This window comes from Petromyzon marinus, chromosome 64, assembly GCF_048934315.1.
Source record: "Petromyzon marinus isolate PM22_M1 ecotype Great Lakes invasive population chromosome 64, UKy_Petmar_22M1.pri1.0, whole genome shotgun sequence".
In the NCBI taxonomy this organism is placed as follows: domain Eukaryota; kingdom Metazoa; phylum Chordata; class Hyperoartia; order Petromyzontiformes; family Petromyzontidae; genus Petromyzon; species Petromyzon marinus.
The window spans coordinates 2407937-2429526 of record NC_133730.1 but is presented as its reverse complement, the minus strand read 5'-3'; the positions used below and the strand labels follow the sequence as shown (position 1 = coordinate 2429526).

The window sequence follows — 21590 nt, the reverse complement described above, 5'->3', positions numbered from 1 at the left end:
TATCATCAAATACCATGCCGTATCTCAAAACAAAAAAGCCCGACTGATTTAAATGTGCCGTAGTAATGCTGCCGCAGACACGGCGTCAAACACGATGGGCGACCTGGCGTCGTTGTGAAGCCGGGGGGGGGGGGGGGGGGGGGTCACCGGAGCGGAGCTCCGCTGAGCGTGCGGTGTCGTGCGGTGTGGTGCAAAAATCCCCGTGGCTTGCAATCCGCATTGTGTCCGTCTCCTTTCAGGCGGGGACGAAGGGCGAGCGAGCACGCATCATGGCCAGCAGGTGAGGGCATCTCGCACGGGGTCACTCATTAGGGTTCGCACACCCCACCCCCAAGTAACAACAAACCGGGACACTCCATCGAAAGAGGGAAAAGAAGATTATTTTTTGTTGTTATCTCGCAACGGGCCGACGAGGGGAAGGCTACGCATGCACATGCACTGTGACCTTTGAGCCGTGCATTATTCACGCGACTGACCGCAAACTAGCGGAGAGGCAGGTTGGACTTTGCAGACCTTCCCACAGGGCGGGATGCCGCCTCTACAAAGGTCAAAGATCACAGATCATAGACGATCCGGGGGTGGTGGGGGGGGGACACGGGGCCAGGTGCCAGTGACCCTTACAGGGGTCACGTTTAGACAGTCCCAGCAGAAGCTTGGTGTGGTAGCCTCCCTTGCTTGATACGTTCACGATTTATTTTCTTATTCATGATTTAGTGGAGAGGAACGAGAGAGACTATTCAGGGCCCAAACTGTGAACGTCGTTCCTCCGGTCTTCCCCGTGAAGCCGCGACTGTACCCAGGCATATCCAGAGATCCAGACATTCAGACATATCCAGACATTCAGGCATATCCAGACATTCAGGCACCTCCAGACATTCAGGCATATCCAGACATTCAGACATATACAGACATCCAGGCATATCCAGACATTCAGACATATCCAGACATCCAGGCATATCCAGACATTCAGGCACCTCCAGACATTCAGACATATCCAGACATTCAGGCACGTCCAGACACTCAGGCACCTCCAGACATTCAGACATATCCAGACATCCAGGCATATCCAAACATTCAGGCACATCCAGACATTCCGACATATCCAGACATCCAGGCATATCCAGACATTCAGGCACATCCAGACATTCAGGCACGTCCAGACATTCAGGCATATCCAGACATTCAGACATATCCAGACATTCAGACATATCCAGGCATTCAGACATATCCAGACATTCAGGCACATCCAGACATTGAGACATATCCAGATATTCAGGCATATCCAGACATTCAGGCATATCCAGACATATCCAGACATTCAGGCACGTCCAGCCATTCAGGCATATCCAGACATTCAGGCACGTCCAGACATTCGGACATATCCAGACATTCAGGCATATCCAGACATTCAGGCATATCCAGACATTCAGACATACCCAGACATTCAGGCACGTCCAGACATTCAGGCATATCCAGACATCCAGGCATATCCAGACATTCAGGCACGTCCAGACATTCAGGCATATCCAGACATTCAGACATATCCAAACATTCAGACATATCCAGGCATTCAGACATATCCAGACATTCAGGCACGTCCAGACATTGAGACATATCCAGATATTCAGGCATATCCAGACATTCAGGCATATCCAGACATATCCAGACATTCAGGCACGTCCAGCCATTCAGGCATATCCAGACATTCAGGCACGTCCAGACATTCGGACATATCCAGACATTCAGGCATATCCAGACATTCAGGCATATCCAGACATTCAGACATACCCAGACATTTAGGCACGTCCAGACATTCAGGCATATCCAGACATTCAGGCATATCCAGACATTCAGACATATCCAGACATTCAGGCACGTCCAGACACTCAGGCACCTCCAGACATTCAGACATATCCAGACATTCAGGCATATCCAGACATTCAGACATATCCAGACATTCAGGCATATCCAGACATTCAGGCACGTCCAGACATTCAGGCATATCCAGACATTCAGGCATATCCAGACATTCAGGCACCTCCAGACATTCAGACATATCCAGATATTCAGGCATATCCAGACATTCAGGCATATCCAGACATTCAGGCACGTCCAGACATTCAGACATATCCAGACATTCAGGCACGTCCAGACATTCAGGCACCTCCAGACATTCAGGCATATCCAGACATTCAGACATATCCAGACATTCAGGCATATCCAGACATTCAGGCACGTCCAGACATTCAGGCATTTCCAGACATTCAGGCATATCCAGACATTCAGGCACCTCCAGACATTCATACATATCCAGGCATTCAGGCATATCCAGACATTCAGGCATATCCAGACATTCAGGCATATCCACACATTCAGGCATATCCAGACATTCAGGCATATCCAGACATTCAGACATATCCAGACATTCATACATATCCAGGCATTCAGGCATATCCAGACATTCAGGCATATCCAGACATTCAGGCATATCCACACATTCAGGCATATCCACACATTCAGGCATATCCAGACATTCAGACATATCCAGACATTCAGGCACATCCAGACATTCAGGCACATGAAGATGAGATCCAGGCATATCCAGACATTCAGACATATCCAGACATTCAGGCACATCCAGACATCCAGGCAAATGAAGATGAGATCCAGGCATATCCAGACATCCAGGCACGTCCAGACGTTGAGTAGGAAGAAGACCGGCGGTGTCCCTGCGCGGAGGAGCTGTAGCCAACGGGGGGATGATAGGAGGTGGAGGAGGTGGTGGTGGTGACGAGGCCCCAACGATGCCAGCCGGAATCCCTGCCTCAGATTTACTTTGGCGCCCTTTTTAATTTTTTTCTCACTCGGTCCCCCCCCCCCCCCGCCAACTCTCCCTCCCTCGGCTACAGCGTCACCGCGTCGAGTGACAGCGCGTTTAAACTCTTTAAAACGTGTTGCGTTATAATTACGTAAGTATGTTGGGAGAAAAAAACCCGTCTTTTTTTTTGGTAATGCTAACGTTGCCGAATATCAATTGGCTCCTTACCTCCGTGTCCATGTTAGTGTTCTGTGGCTGATAAAGTCCTTTTGCTTTGCCCCCCCCCACTCAAAGTGTGCCAAGTCGCCCCCCGCTCTTGTTACCTGTGTGCGGTGCCGATGAATTGAATGTCAGGCGCGTCACTAATCCCGCGTGGCACCTTTGCCCTGCGTGCGCTCAGCACCACCGATCGCCTCTTCGACGGATTCGCCGTGGACGGGAGGGTGCACGTGGCCGAGTTCGTCAAGGTCCGTCGCCGGCGAAACTTCACGGCGCATTTTTTTGTTGCGCTGCCATCGGTCGGTCGGTCACAACTTGCCAACCTGTCCCAACCACGCCGCATCGAGAGAGACGAAGGACTGAACCCGGCCAACATTTCAAAAAGTGCCTTTCACGGAGACCACCGGCGCGGAGACATTTGAGTCCACAAAGAAGCGACAGATTTGTTGCCACGGGGGGGGGGGAGGGACTGAGACGGTGTTGGGAGGGATTTCTTAAGTGGCCGAGGCACGCTAGGCGGTCCCCACCTCTAATTGGGCGGCGGAGATTCATCTGCAGTGGGGGCACGTGGTGAAGGTCGGGGAGGTGTAACGGGATTCGTTTTGTGACAGCTCCCTCCCAAGAGCCGTTCTCCAACACGGAGTCACGTGCACTGCTTTGGGAACATTCCGAATGGGTTTCCTCCGGGTTCTCCGGTACCCTCCCATATCTATATATTTCTATTTTTTTTAAACTCCACTCATACATACTCTTTGGTTCTTTCGGTAAAGTCACGTAGAAAGATAATAATAGATCACGACGTTTCGATCGCCACACAAGCGATCGTCCTCAGGTGCGGCGATCGAAACGTTGTGATCTATAATTCTTTCCACCTACGTGACTTTACCGAAAGAACTAAAGAGTATGGATCACTGCAGTCACGAAAGCTTCAAATCAAGATTCCAATCATACAATGTAACCACTCATAGCCAAAGCAACGCAATGCCGAGTGAGATATCTTCAAATTACTCAAAGGCAGATTACAACATCGCTCCGCACCCACCCACCCCCCTACATAAAAAGAAATTGCCACGACTCAGCGAGGCTTGTCTGAGTTCATGAGCGTTCCAATAATAATACTAAATTTAATGTGTGCAGGCCGTGTGCGACACGGGCTTGCTAAGGTCCGATCCACGATTGAAGCCGGGGCTGGAGGCACTGGGACGTGACACAGACCCAGCGGGCACCGTCACTCGCGAGCACTTCTCCAGGTCAGTGTCGTCGTCATCAAAACAACCACAAACATCATCGTCATCGTCATCAAAACAATCACAGACAACATCGTCGTCATCGTCATCAAAACAACCACAGACAACATCGTCGTCATCGTCATCAAAACAACCACAGACAACATCATCGTCATCAAAACAACCACAGACAGCATCGTCGTCATCGTCATCAAAACAACCACAGACAACATCGTCGTCATCGTCATCAAAACAACCACAGACAACATTATCGTCATCGTCATCAAAACAATCACAGACAACATCATCGTCTATATCGTCATCATCAAAACAACCACAGACAACATCGTCGTCATCGTCAGCAAAACAACCACAGACAACATCATCGTCATCGTCATCAAAACAACCACAGACAACATCATCGTCTATATCGTCATCATCAAAACAACCACAGACAACATCGTCGTCATCGTCAACAAAACAACCACAGACAACATCATCGTCATCGTCATCAAAACAACCACATACAACATCATCGTCATCATCGTCATCATCAAGACAACCACAGAGAACATAATCGTCATCATCGTCATGATCAAACCAACCATAGATATCATCAAACAAGCACAGACATCTTCTTTGGTTCTTTCGGTAAAGTCACGTAGAATGAGAATAAAATAATAAATTGATAAAATAAAATAACACAATAATATTCTCACGACGTTTCGGCCACAACACAAGCGGCCTTCATCAGGTGAAGGGAGCGAGACTGTCTGGTAGGACTCCAGCGCTGTCCTACCAGACAGTCTCGCTCCCTTCACCTGATGAAGGCCGCTTGTGTCGTGGCCGAAACGTCGTGAGAATATTATTGTGTTATTTTATTTTATCAATTTATTATTTTATTCTCATTCTACGTGACTTTACCGAAAGAACCAAAGAAGATGAATCATTGCAGTCACGAAAGCTTTAAATCGAAGCACAGACATCATTGTCATCAACGGTGTGGCACGTGTGTGGTGTGTGACAAGTGTGTATGTGTGACATGTGCCTGGCATGTGACAGGTGTGTGTGTGTGACATGTGCGTGGCATGTGACAGGTGTGTGGGTGTGTGACATGTGCGTGGCATGTGACAGGTGTGTGTGACATGTGCGTGGCATGTGACAGGTGTGTGTGTGACATGTGCGTGGCATGTGACAGGTGTGTGGGTGTGTGACATGTGCGTGGCATGTGACAGGTGTGTGTGTGTGTGACATGTGCGTGGCATGTGACAGGTGTGTGTGTGTGTGACATGTGCGTGGCATGTGACAGGTGTGTGGGTGTGCAGGCTCGGCTGTTGCTCAGGGCCCTGCAGGGCTGTTTGGCGATCCCGCGATTCCGATCCTTCGCATCGACGCTCGAACGCATCTTCCTGCAGTGCCGACGCGAGACCCACGACCAGAGCGACCAGGTACGCTGACACACCCCGGTACACACAACGACGAAGACCCCCGTGTAGCCTTCACAGGCTATTGTTAGCGTGCACCGACGAAAGCCGACACGGCGTAGGGGTCAGAGCGGTGTGGGCATCACGCACTCATTTAAGGCTGAGTCGACCTAGGAGAGGCCCAAGACCGCTTCGGATATTCGTCACCGATGTTGGGCCACGAGCGGGAAATCGAACTCGGGTTGCCAGACGGTGCAGCGCAGTCCGCTAACCGCTGCACAAGCGCTACCCTACGACCGTGCAGACGCATTAGACGTCAAATCAACCCCCGTGGTTGTTGTTGCAGGCTGCGGCCGAGGCGGTGACAGGCTGGGGTCTGGCCGTCTGCACTGTGGACGGACAGAGGTGAGCGGGCACGTGTTCGTCTCGTCCACGAGCGCAAATCACCGCCACGCGAACTCCGGTGTGGCAGCGGCGGCCTACGGCTGCCCCATGGGACACAGACGGCGGTCAACCGCATCGCGTGGCGCTTTCAGATGCAATTATGCGGCCGTCTGGAACGCTTCTTCTTTCCGATATGAGGAAGCCCCTGGGGCTGTGCGCTTTAAAAACATTTTTTTTATTGAAAACGAATTCATTTAGAACTGTGTTCTTTGCGGTTTATTTGTTGTCCTTCCCCCGCACCTCCGATGAGCACGGTTGGCTGTGCACGGTGCGAAAGAAGTTCAACGTATATGCAACATACATATAATCCAGCCCGGGGGAAGCGAGGGTTGTTGGATCACACACAGACACACACATTCCGCCTTTGCCAACGCGCGTGGAACCGGTGTGGTGAAGTATGGTCAAGCGACCCCCACGACCAGCACCGCGTGTCGAGGCCGTGATTCAAACCCGAGCGGTGACATTGTCCTTCGGTCGCGTGCAGGGGATTTGGGACGAGGCTGACGATAACTGTGATGCTGCCCGTGGTGGGTGGGTAGGTGGGTTAGGGTGGGGTGGGTGGTTAGGGTGGGTGGGGTGGGTGGGTAGGGTGGGTAGGGTGGGTGGGTGGTTAGGGTGGGGTGGGTGGTTACGGTGGGGTGGTGGTGGGTGGGTGATTAGGGTGGGTCGGATGGGGTGGGTGGGTGGTTGGGGTGGGGTGGGTGGGTGATTAGGGTGGGTCGGGTGGGGTGGGTGGGTGCTTGGGGTGGGGTGGGTGGGTAGGGTGGGTGGGTGGTTGGGGTCACTGATATCCCTGCTGCCACTGATGTCACTGCTTTCACTGATGTCACTGATGCCACTGCTATCCCTGCTGCCGCGAAGGCTTTCGCTGGGCGCGAGCGCCCTGCCGTTCCGGCTGGGCCACGTGTCGCGCCTGCTGAGCCACGCGCTCGCGAGCCACGCGCTGGGCGCCGCCCGCCTGCACGCCCGGCTCGAGGCGGCCGGCCAGGCGGGAGCCGGCGTAGACCCCGAGGCACGCGGTACGACCCCCACCGCCCCCCTCTGCTTCCTTCGCTTGCCCCCATCGTGCACGCTGCGACGTCGGACTCCGTCCGTTACCGTCGGCGTGGGGATAGCGCGTTGCCCCCACACAGTGCCGGATGATGATCGCCGTAGCAACGGTAGCTACATCTGTAGCAGCGACTACACGTGTAGTAGCGACAACACGTGTTGTAGCTACTACACGTGTAGTAGTAGCTACTATGTAGTAGTAGCTACACGTGTAGTAGTAGCTACACGTGTAGTAGTAGCTACTACTACACGTGTAGTAGTAGCTACGGGCCCCGCACTTTCAAGGGCCCCGCGCTAAATGCTTTCAAGCTATCAATTCCGGTTCAGTGATTCTGCACTTGCTCTATCACTATAGTACTATACCGCCTTCGACTTTTACGAACCACCGGGTATTTAAGGTTAGCGATTTGCCGTATTGTCTGGCTGTATAGCACGTGAAAAAATACAATCACTTTACTATGCACGTTACAAATGTAGTGTTTTAATATTTGTGTGTTTTACCCCCCTCCCTCCCTCTCCCGTGTGACGGGGTTTTTCAAATCGTGTGCTCCGATTTCACCCCCCCGCGTGTAAAAAAAAAAACCAAACCACTCCATAGTTGGCGGGTAGGAGTGAGAAGTCGTCTCTTGCCTTGCGTTTGTTGCCCTAACCCCGCCGCCTCCGATTTGGCACGGTCTGCTACGTTCGGTGCCGAAGAAGTTCAGCAGCAGCAGCAGCAACAACAACAACAAACACGCAGAGCAACTTCATACATAGAGGACCGCAGAGCTTTGTGGGGGTGGGGATTTGGCGCCGGCTCGCTGCCTGGCTGCTGTCGTTCTATTTGTCTGTGGTTCCTCTTGATGCCTCTTGAGTCGAAACTATTTTTATATTTGTGTGTTGTGCGTGCGTGTGTGCAGCGGTTAACACGCTGCACTACGAACCCGGCGAACCGAGTTCGCCTCCCGCTCACGGCCAACACCGGTGACGATTATCTGAACCGGTCCCGGGCCTCCCCCTACGTCGGCTCAGCCTCAAATGAGTACCTGGTGCGGTGTGTAAACACATCGCCGCTGGGGGAGACAAAGACGGTCGGGCGTGGTGCTGGCCACCCACCCCCTCGTGATGCCGTGCCGGCCTTCGTAGATGCTACTCGCTAACAGCAGCACTTGCCCCTCCAGTCTGTGAAGGCTACACGGGCGATGTTTGTGTTTTTTTATGTGTGTGCAGGATGCTCCCTTAGCCCTTTGTCTGACTCCGGGAGTCTGCTCGTGGCTGCATTGCTGCAGGTAAATTAGTTGTGTGAAATGGCCATGGTGGTTTAATCATTGGGATTAATAATATTATTAGTATTATTATTATGCCCATATCTTCTGCATCGTCTTCGTTCATTGAGCACCGTACTTTACCTGATCAGCTCCGTCGTCAGTTCAGCACAGCACAATCGTTCAGTATATAAGTAATATTAAACAAGAAACTTTTTTTAAACACGCTTTTATGACATGTACTAGTAGGTAATGGCAGAATTCCACGACTCCAGGAAGTGGCCCCGAAGCTTGCCCATAACGTAAGGGGACAGTGGTCAATTACAGCCAACGTGAGTTGAGCGTGGACAACTAGACCCAAGCCGAAACATCTAACATATAAAAAAGAATGTTTAAAATGATCTATTTTTTATGATAGAATATAATAATTGTCATCAGTATGACATAAGTATACCAAGTTTATAGTCGATACCACATTGGGAAGTGGGTTAAAATTGAGTTACAAGATTTGAGAATACAACAACAATGACAACAACAGAGTGATTTGAAGCTTTCGTGACTGCAGGGATTCATATTCTTGGTTCTTTCGGTAAAGTCACGTAGAAGGGAAACAATAAAATAATATAAATATAAAACAATAAAATTATCACGACTTTTCGACTGCATCACAAGCAATCATCATCAGGTTTTCACACCTACATTCATCATCAGGTTTTCACACCTGATGATGATTGCTTGTGTTGCAGTCGAAAAGTCGTGAGAATTTTATTGTTTTATATTTGTATTATTTTATTGTTTCCCTTCTACGTGACTTTACCGAAAGAACCAAGAATATAACAACAGAGTGATTTAAATGAAAACGTGTAAAAACTGGGCATCTTCATCGGCATCGTCCGTGTGTGTTCGGCACGTCCATGAGTTCTTGAGGACAATGATCTATTTTTGAAGTGCCACTGTCCGAAACCTCACCTATGTATTCCCTTGTTAAAGGCCACACGCTGCTTTATTATTGACCAATGTGTTGTCTTAATCGACCCGCCGTTACCTGCCTTGCTACACTCAGACAAAGCCGGCGATCCTTGGCGTAACATTTTAAACGACTCGCTAAACTAAACAATTTTTTGTATTTTACCAAATTAAGGCTCGCTGAGCTGTATAGCTTTTTTTTGCACAAGCGACCCTGGCCACAAATGATGGCCCAACGAAGTGGCTTATCATGTCGACATTTATAGCAGCCAAATACTCTAAACGCGTGGTGTTGTTCATTCTAAATGTGGAGGGAAACACTGGAAGACCTGGCAGAAAAATCCACGCGACCACGGGGAGAGAGACACGCAAACTCCAAATATACAGCAGCAGGCGTCAGGGTCAGGATCGTAACCCACGACCTCCTGTATACCAGGCGAGGTAGTTAACATCTCCCAGCCACCGTGCTGATGATGATGATGAGAGAGACACGCAAACTCCAAATATACAGCAGGAGGTGTCAGGGTCAGGATCGTAACCCACGGCCTCCTGTAAACCAGGCGAGGTAGTTAACATCTCCTAGCCACCATGATGATGAGAGAGAGAGACACGCAAACTCCAAATATACAGCAGCAGGCATCAGGGTCAGGATCGAACCCACGATCTCCTGTACTCTAGGCGAGGTAGTTAACATCTCCGAGCCACCGTGCTGATGATGATGAGAGAGACACGCAAACTCCAAATATACAGCAGGCGTCAGGGTCAGGATCGGAACCCACGACCTCCTGTATACCAGGCGAGGTAGTTAACATCTCCTAGCTACCGTGATGATGATGATAATGAGAGAGAGACATGCAAACTCCAAATATACAGCAGGCATCAGGGTCAGGATCGGAACCCACGACCTCCTGTATACCGGGCGAGGTAGTTAACATCTCCTAGCTACCGTGATGATGATAATGAGAGACACGCAAACTCCAAATATACAGCAGGCATCAGGGTCAGGATCGGAACCCACGACCTCCTGTACACCAGGCGAGGTAGTTAACATCTCCTAGCCACCGCGGTGGCCTGGTTGATGTGGCGACAACGCTTGCTGCTGCTGCTGCGGTCAGTGAGAACTGAATCACGAGTGGCTGCTTCTCTCCTTCCCGATCGTTTCAGGCGGCATTGAGGGAGCAGTCACCCGGGAGAGACGCGCTCCAGCTGGTGAGGTCGCTCGCCGGACCGCGTGGGCGTGGCGTGGCGGGTGGGCGGGCGAGGAACAGTGTCGGATTATCCCAGTAGCACAAGTAGCTACAACATATTTAGTAACTACTACATATGTAGATACGGGCCCCGCACTTTCAAGGGCTGTTCAAGATCCCTCCTCCGGTTTGGCGAAGAACAAAAATAAATGGTGCATTTTCCCACGTTGTGACAACTTGAATTGATTGGCTCTGTCGGGTGATGGAGGGCAACAGTCACAACGACGATGTGACCCAAAATAAGCGAATCGTGAATGGAGTCTCATAACAAAGGTTTTTTGGGTTATATCGCGTGAGTATAAACGCGTCGTGGCCCACCGCTCCGTAGCCGGGCGCCAAGCGCAGTTCCACCGCCTGCACACTCGGCGGGCCAACACCGCCACCACCGCCTTGCGGCAAGGGGACAGCAGCCGCTGCGGGTGGAGAATCGCCCAAAGGGCGAGCGTCTTCCGACCGCTGAGAAACCAAAAAAAGCGAACAAAATGGACCGCTCCGTCACGCCACTGATCAAGCGCCGCCGCCTCGTGTCCACGTCGCATTGCGGCTCGGGAAATGTTGAGTTCGTTTTATTTTTCGACCGAATTCGATAACGAAACAAAAAAGCTTAACATTTTGGCTGCCCTTGTTATTTCGGTTGCCGGCTCCACGATGGCCCTGAGGGATCGACTCGTCATCTTAGCCTGCACCCACTGCCCGCCTTGCCTGCCTGCCTGTCTGTTCGTCTGCTCGCCCCTGTCACGGCAGGTGTTGGAGGCCTACGGACAGCTGGCCGGCCCGGAGGGTGCAACACAGATCCCAAGCAGGTGAGGCCACGGCGAGTGGCGAAACCTTTCCCTCCCCTGCCTCAAGTGGGCGAGACAGAAGATCCTTTGGTACCCCGCGCACACCCACATCCATTCGTTCCTCTCCACGCTGGCTGTAGCTACTGCTGGTCACGCACCACCACCCGCCTACTCATTCCTCCTGTTGCCTCCTCCCGTCGCTAAATATAATGCACGCAAATGTAACGGCAGTCGGTCAAAACATCACAGTGCTGAAAGGCGACTTGTAAATAACTGAATTGGGTTTACATACAGCAGCAGCGTCAACATTACCCCTCCTACTGTGAAAACACGGCAGGATCCTCCTTAAAGAGAGTCTTGAGACTCGGTGAAGCTTTCCTGGGTAAACAAGCAGCAGCAGTAGTAGCAGTAATAATGATGAGTCAATCGACGTAAGGTGCCAATTGCCCTGTTGCTCTTCCCTCGTGATCTTGCACTGTGTGCACGTTGAACTTCTTTCGCACCGTACATAGCCAACCGTGCTAATCGGAGGTGCGGGGGAAGGACAACAAACTGAACACAAGGAGCAGTTCTAAAGAAATCAGTTTTCAAACTATATTTAAAGGTGATGTGTGTGTGTATCACAGCTTGTGGGTAGCGGTAGTGTAGCGGTCAGCGCTACGAACCCGGCAACCCGAGTTCGCTTCCCGCTCACGGCCAATACCAGTGACGATTATCTGGGCCTCCCCTACGTCGACTCGGCCTCAAATGAGTACTTGGTGTGTGGTGTGTAAAACATCACCACTGGGGAGACAAAGGCGGCCGGGCGTGGTGTTGGCCACCCACCCCCTGGTGTGCCGTATCGGCCTTCATAGGTGCTAATCATTAACAGCACTTGCCCCAACAGTCTGTTAAGGCTATAGGGGGACCTTTGTATTTTTATCATCAGCTCACCAGGACCCATTCCCAACAGACTGCAGGCAGTGAAATACATCATGAAGGACCGCCAGGTAACCACGCCTGCCCTACACGCACGCTCAGACACTCAATGTCACATTCGTGTCGCGACGCAGTCACAGGCAATCACCTGCCTAGAGATTTTAAATAATCACAGAGTATCACGTTCACTCGGTCACATTCGCACAATCACACATTCACATGCCTTGAGATTTTAAATATTCACAGAGTATCACGTTCACTCGGTCACATATTCGCACAATCACACTTTGATACAATTGCACGTTCACAGAGATACTCAGTCGCACAACTGCAGAGTCAAATGATCACACAAATCGCTTGTTCACTCAGACACAAATTAACGCAACCAATCGCACGTCCACACAGCTATACGTTCAGGCAAATCGCCTTCACTCAAATAACACGATGACGCATTCACACAATCAACAAATGTGTATTGGCATTATCACTCAGCGTGTGTCGTGTGTGCCTGCTGTGGTTGTTGTTGTTGTGTTGTGTGGCTGTTGTGTTTGTGGGACATTGCGGTTGTGGCTCATCCCGCGTCGTCTCTCTGTCTCTCTGTCTCTCTCTCTCTGTGTCTGTCTCTCTCTGTCTGTCTCTCTATCTCTGTCTCTCTATCTCTGTCTCTCTCTGTCTCTCTCTCTCTGTCTCTCTCTCTCTCTGTCTCTCTCTCTGTCTCTCTGTCTCTCTCTGTCGCTTTATCTCTCTCTCTCTGTCTCTCTGTCGCTCAGTGCTTCCCGGAGAGGACGGACGCCGACTCGGCGATGGAGCTCCTCGTGCAGGTAGCGCCGACGCCCTTCCCGCGCAGGGGCGCCCCAGCAGTCCACGAGGGCTACACGGAGGGAAATCTTTGTCTTCTGTGCGAAGCTGTCGGGCGTGCAGGTGACGTGCGAGTGGTGCGCGTGCGTGGCGGGCTGCCTGGCGGCGGGGGGCGCCCCCCCCGTGGCGGCGGGAGAGGAGAGCCTCCTGGCGGCAGACGCGGTGCGCTCGGCGCTCTGCTGCACCCACGCGGACGGACTCGGCGGTCTGTCCGCAGACGTCCATCGCAAGGCGAGAGAGAGACAGCGAGAGAGAGAGAGACAGCGAGCAAGCGCACGCACGGGCATTGACCGCTCGCAAAATAAAAATGTTTACCAGGTCACGCCCAATTCTAGATTTGAAGCTTTCGTGACTGCAAGGATCCATACTCTTTGGTTCTATTCGGTAAAGTCACGTAGGTAAACAAATAAACTTTCACAAACTTTCACAGCAGCTTATTTCCCTTCACACCAACATTATGTAAACTTCCCCCCCCCCCAACCGTGCCGGTCCAGTACATCATTGTTATGCTAATTCCTTTGTCAAGGCGTTTTTGTTTCCTCCCACACAGCTTAAAGGACGCGACCTGGGCTTGCTGTCTTCACTCCAACACTGTCCTCTGGACAGTCCAGTCCCTTCACCTGACTTTACCGAAAGAACCATAGAATATGAATACCTGTGCTTCTATGTGTGTGTGTGTGTGAATGGTGTCGTATATGTTGCAGTCAGCCTGTAGCCTAGCACTGTTGGGCAAAGGCTTCCCCTACATTCTCCCCATTCCTTCCCATGCTCAGCCGCTCCCGTCCAGTCGTCGTTACCTCGATTTCCATTGCCTTGGCAACAGTGTCAGTGGACCCCCCTGTATCAATTGCCCATCTCTTCGACGTACTCCCAAGCACACTTCCTTTCCGTAGGTATCCGACTAAAGCTTTGATTTTACGCGGCGCCGCCGATGGCACGAGGCCTCGCAGCAGCGCTTTTACTTAAAAAAATAACTCAACCCTGAACTAAACTTTTTTGTTTTAATTAAACCATTTATTTAACAACACACGAGCCTGTTACAGCCAGCCGCGCGATCCAGTTGGCGGGTCAGCCGTCGCAGGAATCCGTCCCGACGCGGCTGAGCTGTCTACCCGGAGGAGGGGGCAGGAGAAAGGAGGGGTGAAGGGGGAACCTGAACAGACTTTTGGCGAATAACGCCTGGAACCTTCACAGGCGGCCGGTGGCGCGAGTGCGAACAGATCTGTCGTAAGATGGGGATCTAAAATTACTCAAGCGAACGTTCTGGGGGAAGAGAGCGGTTCGATAGACGATGAGGAGGAGGGAGGATGGAGGACGGAGGCGACCTTGTGACTGTCGGGCTCTGTGCTCGTTTCAAAGGTGGGCCACCCCGTGGTGTCCTCGCGCACAGGAGCGCTGATCGCGGTCGTGCCGCGCGTGCTGGGCCTGGCGTTCTGGTCGCCGCGCCTCGACGACGCGGGCCTCCCCCGCGGAGGCCTGCGGCTGTTGGAGGTGAGCGGAGGCCGCCGGCACACGCTCGCACGTTCAACTTCTTTCGCACCGAACGTAGCCGACCGTGCGAATCGGAGGTGCGCGGGAAGGACCACAAACTAAACGCCAAAGCTCGTTCTTAAGTGTACGGCACGAACTTGGTAAGATCATTAAGTGGCCTCACCCAAAAATTAATCATAACTCATAATGGCTGGGAAAGCATGCGACGTGTTAGGCTAGTTAGTTCAATACTCTTTGGTTCTATTCGGTAAAGTCACGTAGGTAAATATTAAAAAAAATATTTTATATTTTTTGTTATTTTATATTTACCTACGTGACTTTACCGAATAGAACCAAAGAGTATGGATCCTTGCAGTCACGAAAGCTTCAAATCTAGAATTAGTTAGTTAAAGTTTTATTTTAATCGGGCGAGGACCCACGGATCCCATCGGAGGTTTCAGTTCGCCAGTTGGATTCCATTTGTGCCTCCAGTCGGGCAAACGATGGGGTGACACGGGGGGGGGGGGGGGGTGGGGGGCACTGCAGCGTGTGCACGGCGAGTTGGAGGCTGTGGTTGGTCGGGTCCGCTCTGCGGTGGTGACAGCACGTGGTGCGGTCTGTGCGCAGGAGTTCGTGCGAACGTTTGCGCTGCACCCATATGACAGCGCGCCCCGTCGGCCCAGACCCCTGTCGTCTTGGTCTCACGAATCGGAGGTATCCCTGGGACGCGCACGTGAGCATTGTGTTCACAGTGAATGTACGTTGCACTTATTTCGCACCGTACGTAGCCATCCGCGCTAATCGGAGGTGCGGATGGGCTGATCTCGTCCCCTGGTTGAAGTACAGGAGACTGACTCACTAAAAACGTGTGGGATTTTGGAAACAAACCATGGGATGGTGAGCAGATTACCTCACGAATTTTGGCCCGCCTCGTCCCAACAGAAACCCAATGTAACGCAACCTGGGTTTAAATCTCTGTACGAGTGAAATGTTACTTTCAATGAACGTCTATTATGATGCCTAAATCTCTCCATGCTTTATGTACGTACGTATGTTGGACTTCTTTCGCACCGTACGTAGCCAACCGCAACTAATCGGAGGTGTCGGGGAAGGACAGCGAACTAAAGACAAAAAGCAGTTCTAAAGAAATTCGTTTTCAAATGTGGAAGAGTCCGGCTTACGTGACTGGGGTTGCTGAAGGGCACTTCTGGGTTTCAGACCGGTGATCACCCGGTGATGACTCCGTGATGACTCGGTGATCACCCGGTGATGACTCGGTGATGACCCGGTGATCACCCGGTGATCACCCGGTGATGACTCGGTGATGACTCGGTGATGACCCGGTGCTGACCTGGTGATCACCCGGTGATGACTCAGTGCTGACCCGGTGATGACCCGGTGCTGACCCGGTGCTGACCCGGTGATCACCCGGTGATGACTCGGTGATAACCCCGTGCTGACCCGGTGCTGACCCGGTGCTGACCCGGTGATCACCCGGTGATCACCCGGTGATGACCCGGTGATCACCCGGTGATCACCCGGTGATGACCGGTGATCACCCGGTGATCACCCGGTGATGACTCGGTGCTGACCCGGTGATGACTCGGTGCTGACCCGGTGTTGGCCCGGTGCTCTCTTCCTCTGGCCGTGCCGCCAGGGATACCGGATCATGAACCTGCTGCTGGCCGCATACCGGGGGGACGTCGCCTCCCTCCGCAGGTGACGGCGGCTCCCGCGCCGCGCGGCAGCTTCGGGCCAGTGCCCCCGCGTCATCAGCGTTTTGTATACAGTACAGTGTATATTAGTGGTATATTAGTATTGTGTTAGCGTGCACATTACCATCATATTTGCGTTATATGAGCATGATGTTAGTGTTATGTATATTAGTATAATGCCAGTGTTATATTATTTTAATATTACCATGATATATTAGTATTTTATTAGCATTATCTATTAGCGTAATATTACAAAACATTGTTTTAATGTTATATTTGAACATTATTTTAGCATAACCGCACTATATTAGCCATATATTGGACTAATATTCGTGTTATATCGCATTTTATTACCATGCTATTATTACATTCACCAAATATAAGCGTTGTATGTGCATTATATTATATTATCGTCATAAATTATTGAACTATACCAGGTGAGGCCTACTGAGCAATACAGCTCTTTTTCAAAAGCGACCTGACCACAAGCGATAGCTCACCTTAGTGGCTTATCACGTGGAAATGTATTGCAACCAAATGCTCTAAGCGCACGTTTCTAGATGGGGAGGAAAAAACCGAAGGACCCGGAGAAAAATCCACGCGACCACGGGGGAGAGAGAGAGACACGCAGACTACAAATACACAGCAGCAGCAGGCGTCGGGGTCGGGATCGAACCCACGAACTCCTGCACACCAGGCGAGGTCGTTAACATTTTGCCACCGTGGCACCGCTAGGGTTGCCACGAGGGAGACAAAGGCAGCCGGGTGTGGTGCTGGCCACCCACGCCCTCGTGTGCCGCGGGCAGCCTTCACAGAGGGGCCGGCACTCGCCCCCCACAGTCTGCCGGGGGCTACGCGGGGAAGCTCCCTGCCATCCCTTTCGCAGGATGGTGCTGGCCGGCGTGCACCCTGGCCTGGCCGACTACGACGGCCGCACGGCGCTGCACCTGGCCGCCTCGGAGGGCCGCCTGAACGCCGTGCGCTTCCTGCTGGAGACGGCCCGGGCGGACTGCCACGCTCGCGACCGGTAGCTCGCGCGACGCTCGGACTCGCCCACCCGGCACGCACCGTTCACTAAGACAAAGACCCCCCCCCCCCCTCCTCCCACACCACTGCCTGTACAAGGCGCCACCACTGACGTTAGCCATGTCCGGGAATCGAACTAAGGTCGCCAGGTTCGTAGCGAAGTGCGCTCACCGCTCCGCGACCGCTCCCCATAGATATGGACGAGGGGACAAGCACCACCCCCCCTTGTATAGCGGTATGGAGCACGTGTAGCTGGTATGGAGCACGTGTAGCTGGTGTGAAGCTGCTAAGCGCCCTAACCTGGCCACTTTCAGAGAGTCTGTTCCGGTGTCTGAAAGCATTTGTGTGCTGACCGTGCGTGTTCACTGTGCATGTTCACTCCGTGCGTGTTCACTGTGCATGTTCACTCCGTGCGTGTTCACTGTGCGTGTTCACTCCGTGCGTGTTCACTGTGCATATTCACTCCGTCCGTGTTCACTGTCCATATTCACTCCGTCCGTGTTCACTGTGCATATTCACTCCGTGCGTGTTCACTGTGCGTGTTCACTCTGTGCGTGTTCAATGTGTGTTCATGCCGTGCTGTGCTCACCGCGTGTTCACCGTGTGTTCACTGTGTGCTCACCATTGTGTTCACTGTGCTGTGCTATGTGCTCACCATTGTGTTCACTGTGCTGTGTTCACTGTGTGCTCACCATTGTGTTCACTGTGTGTTCACTGTGTGCTGTGCTCACTGTGTGTTCACCGTGTGCTCACTGTGTGCTCACTGTGTGCTCACTGTGTGTTCACCATTGTGTTCACCGTCCTGTGCTCACCGTGTGTTCACTGTGCTGTGTTCACCGTGTGTTCACTGTGTGCTGTGCTCACTGTGTGCTCACCATTGTGTTCACTGTGTGCTGTGCTCACTGTGTGCTCACCATTGTGTTCACTGTGCTGTGTTCACTGTGTTCACTGTGTGCTCACCATTGTGTTCACTGTGCTGTGTTCACTGTGTTCACTGTGTGCTCACCATTGTGTTCACTGTGTGCTGTGCTCACTGTGTGCTCACCATTGTGTTCACTGTGCTGTGTTCACTGTGTTCACTGTGTGCTCACCATTGTGTTCACTGTGCTGTGCTCACTGTGTGCTCACCATGTGTTCACTGTGTGCTGTGCTCACTGTGTGCTCACCATTGTGTTCACTGTGCTGTGTTCACTGTGTTCACTGTGTGCTCACCATTGTGTTCACTGTGCTGTGTTTACCGTGTGTTCACTGAGCTCACCATTGTGTTCACTGTGCTGTGTTCACCGTGTGTTCACTGTGAGCTCACCATTGTGTTCACTGTGCTGTGTTCACCGTGTGTTCACTGTGTGCTCACCATTGTGTTCACCGTGCTGTGTTCACTGTGAGCTAACCATTGTGTTCACTGTGCTGTGTTCACCGTGTGTTCACTGTGAGCTCACCATTGTGTTCACTGTGTGTTCACTGTGAGCTCACCATTGTGTTCACCGTGCTGTGTTCACTGTGAGCTCACCATTGTGTTCACTGTGCTGTGTTCACTGTGAGCTCACTGTGTGCTCACCATTGTGTTCACCGTGCTGTGCTCACCGTGTGTTCACTGTGTGTTCACTGTGTGCTCACCATTGTGTTCACTGTGTGCTGTGTTCACTGTGAGCTCACCATTGTGTTCACTGCTGTCGTTGTGCACAGCTGGGGCAGCACTCCACTGCACGAGGCCGTGCGCTATGCCCACCAGGCCGTGGTTGCCCTGCTGTCCTCGCACATGAACCAGGCAACGGTGCTCATATAGACAGCGTGGTGAACAGCTGCACTGACACGGCCTGACGCTGCCTGCCGCATCCTACAGCTGTGCCAACACAGCCTGCACTGACACAGCCAGCCACAATCACCGTTCACACACTGATAAACGCCTGCCCCAGCCATCATCCATATACACAGCCAACGTTCATCATCACCAAACTTGCCTTATCCACCATCGTCAATATCATCATCATCATCGTAACATCATCTCAGCAATGTTCACCATGATCATCATCATCATCTTCAACCAGATACTTTACTCAAATTGTAAATGTTGTGGGTTTACTCTCCAACACACCGGTGGGCTAAAGTAGTAACTAATTGGCGTTGGTTTACGCGACATACAGAGCACGTCGATTCGTTACTAGTACAGCACACCGGTTTAGTGGAGAGCGAATCCACAACGATCTAGCCCAACAACAAAAAAAACACGTGGATGATATTGGTCGCGAAAGCCTACGTGTTACACCTGACTGCCAATATCATCAACACGATCTTCACTGCTCTCTCCATCTCAAGCAAATCTCTTGGCTCCATCTCCACGGCGGGCATTGCTCTTCCGTCCTTTGGCTTGCCACTCCATCACCAGGCTTGACCTTCGTCTGTCCTCCCTCCGAGCGATGTGCCCTGCCCACTTTAGTCCCCGTGCTCCACGATCCCATGGGTTTCCGCTTTTTCGAGCAGAAAGAAGCAACCACGTTGGGCTGAATTTCAAAATCTGTCGAATTTAAAATCGGACGGGCGGAATGAAGGCGACCCGTGATTGGAGCGCTGGGTCAGTTTGTACGGAGCACAAGCAGACAGCACTCTGTCCACTCTTGTGTACCCTGCACTTATTTATGCCACGTAATATATATAAAGAGTGACTTCCTAGACAATATTTTCTATGCGTTATACAGTAAATGTAAGTGGGGAGGGAATGGTATATTTTTTTACCCGCTGTAATTGTTATGTAAACTTGTTTACATGTTTTAAATATGAAATATGTAACATAAAATATATATGTATAAGCACTTTTTCACACGGAGTTTGGTAGGAAGACGGAGCCCGTGAAACTCTCCGGCGCCCTTGCGGGTCGCAGCCACGCGCTGTTGCTCGGCACGGTGTCCGACGTTTCGCCCCACGTGCCGGGACAACCGTGCCGAACGACACGCAGCGGTGCCACCCAAAGTTCCGCCATGAGAGCCCCCGTATGCACAGCGCACACGCGACACTGCAATGCGCGGTCTAAATGCCTCCTCTCGGTGTTTTCTGTTCAATAAACAAAAGAACACGCGAATAACAGAAGAACTGTGGATAAGATTGTTTGTTTTTCGCCCATCGTTTTCGTTTTTGTTGTAATATTCATGATATTTCAATAGCCTCTGGTGCAGGGCACAACCCGCAACGCAGAGGGATGGGGGCACAGAAACTCGGGCGGGCCTCGGTCCTGAACAGTTGCCCACATGCGGCATCATTTTAGTCTCGCGTTACGACGCAGATAAGTAACAGTGCTTCTTCTTCCTAGAGAGAGGGTAATGTACGACTGTATATTCCAATTGTGCAGGAAAGTCTCGCTGAGACTCAAGACGCCTTTTTCAGGAGGGTCCTGCATTAGGATGTTTGCCTCAACCTGTTGGTGAGCTTACATTTTGACTTATGATGAAGAACGCTTGTGCTGCCATCGAAACGTCGTGGGTTTTTTTGGCCTTTATTTTTTTTTTCATTTTTTTTTCTATCGACGTGACTTTACCGAAATAACCAAGAATATCCTGTTGGCGAGCGTTCGGCACGCGGAAGCCAGAGCACCTGGAGCAAAACCCCTGCAGACGAGGGGGTAACACTCAGTGCCGTATACACACAGGCACTAGAATCTGCCTGTGGAGCCCAAGTGGTCATCGCACAGTTCCAGATAAGCATGGAACGCTGGCTCAACGTGAACGCGATTTGTGGTCGCTGTGCGCGTTCCGCGGGGAGTGGTAGCGCAGTGGATAGCGCACTGCGCTACGAACCCGGCGACCCGAGTTCGATTCCCGCTCGCGACCAATGTCGGTGGCGATGATTTGATCGGGTCCTGGGCCTCCCCTAGGTCGACTCAGCCTTAAACGATGTGCGTGAACATCAGCACTCGGGAAGGGAAAGGAAACCGGGCGTGGTGATGACCATCCCACCCCCATGTGTGTCATTCCGGCCTTCATAGGTGATCACTTACAGCACTTGCCCCAACAGTCTGAGTCTATATATATTGATATGCTGTGTGTATTTGCGTGTACATTGTGTTTATATGTAGTGTGTGCGTACTGTGCACATGTTGTATGCATAAGAGGTTAATTTGTGTGTATTGTGAACATGTGTGCATGCAAGTGTGTGTGTGTGTACACATCAATCGAATGCAGTGGTTCTTAAC

General features: G+C 51.7%; 1 protein-coding gene across 1 annotated transcript; it reads left to right on the top strand.

The window, feature by feature from the left end:
- Positions 1-202: 202 nt before the first annotated feature.
- LOC116956310 (glutaminase liver isoform, mitochondrial-like) lies at positions 203-20494 on the top strand. Its single transcript, XM_076054075.1, has 17 exons — positions 203-280; positions 3219-3285; positions 4175-4287; positions 5573-5711; positions 6034-6092; positions 6993-7150; positions 8391-8449; positions 10556-10600; positions 11383-11441; positions 12349-12409; positions 13109-13159; positions 13245-13427; positions 14556-14687; positions 15294-15380; positions 16324-16385; positions 17268-17408; positions 19094-20494. The coding sequence occupies exons 1-17, from the start codon at positions 270-272 to the stop codon at positions 19191-19193; spliced, it is 1527 nt and encodes a 508-aa protein (XP_075910190.1). The 5' UTR covers positions 203-269; the 3' UTR covers positions 19194-20494.
- The last annotated feature ends 1096 nt before the right edge of the window (positions 20495-21590 follow it).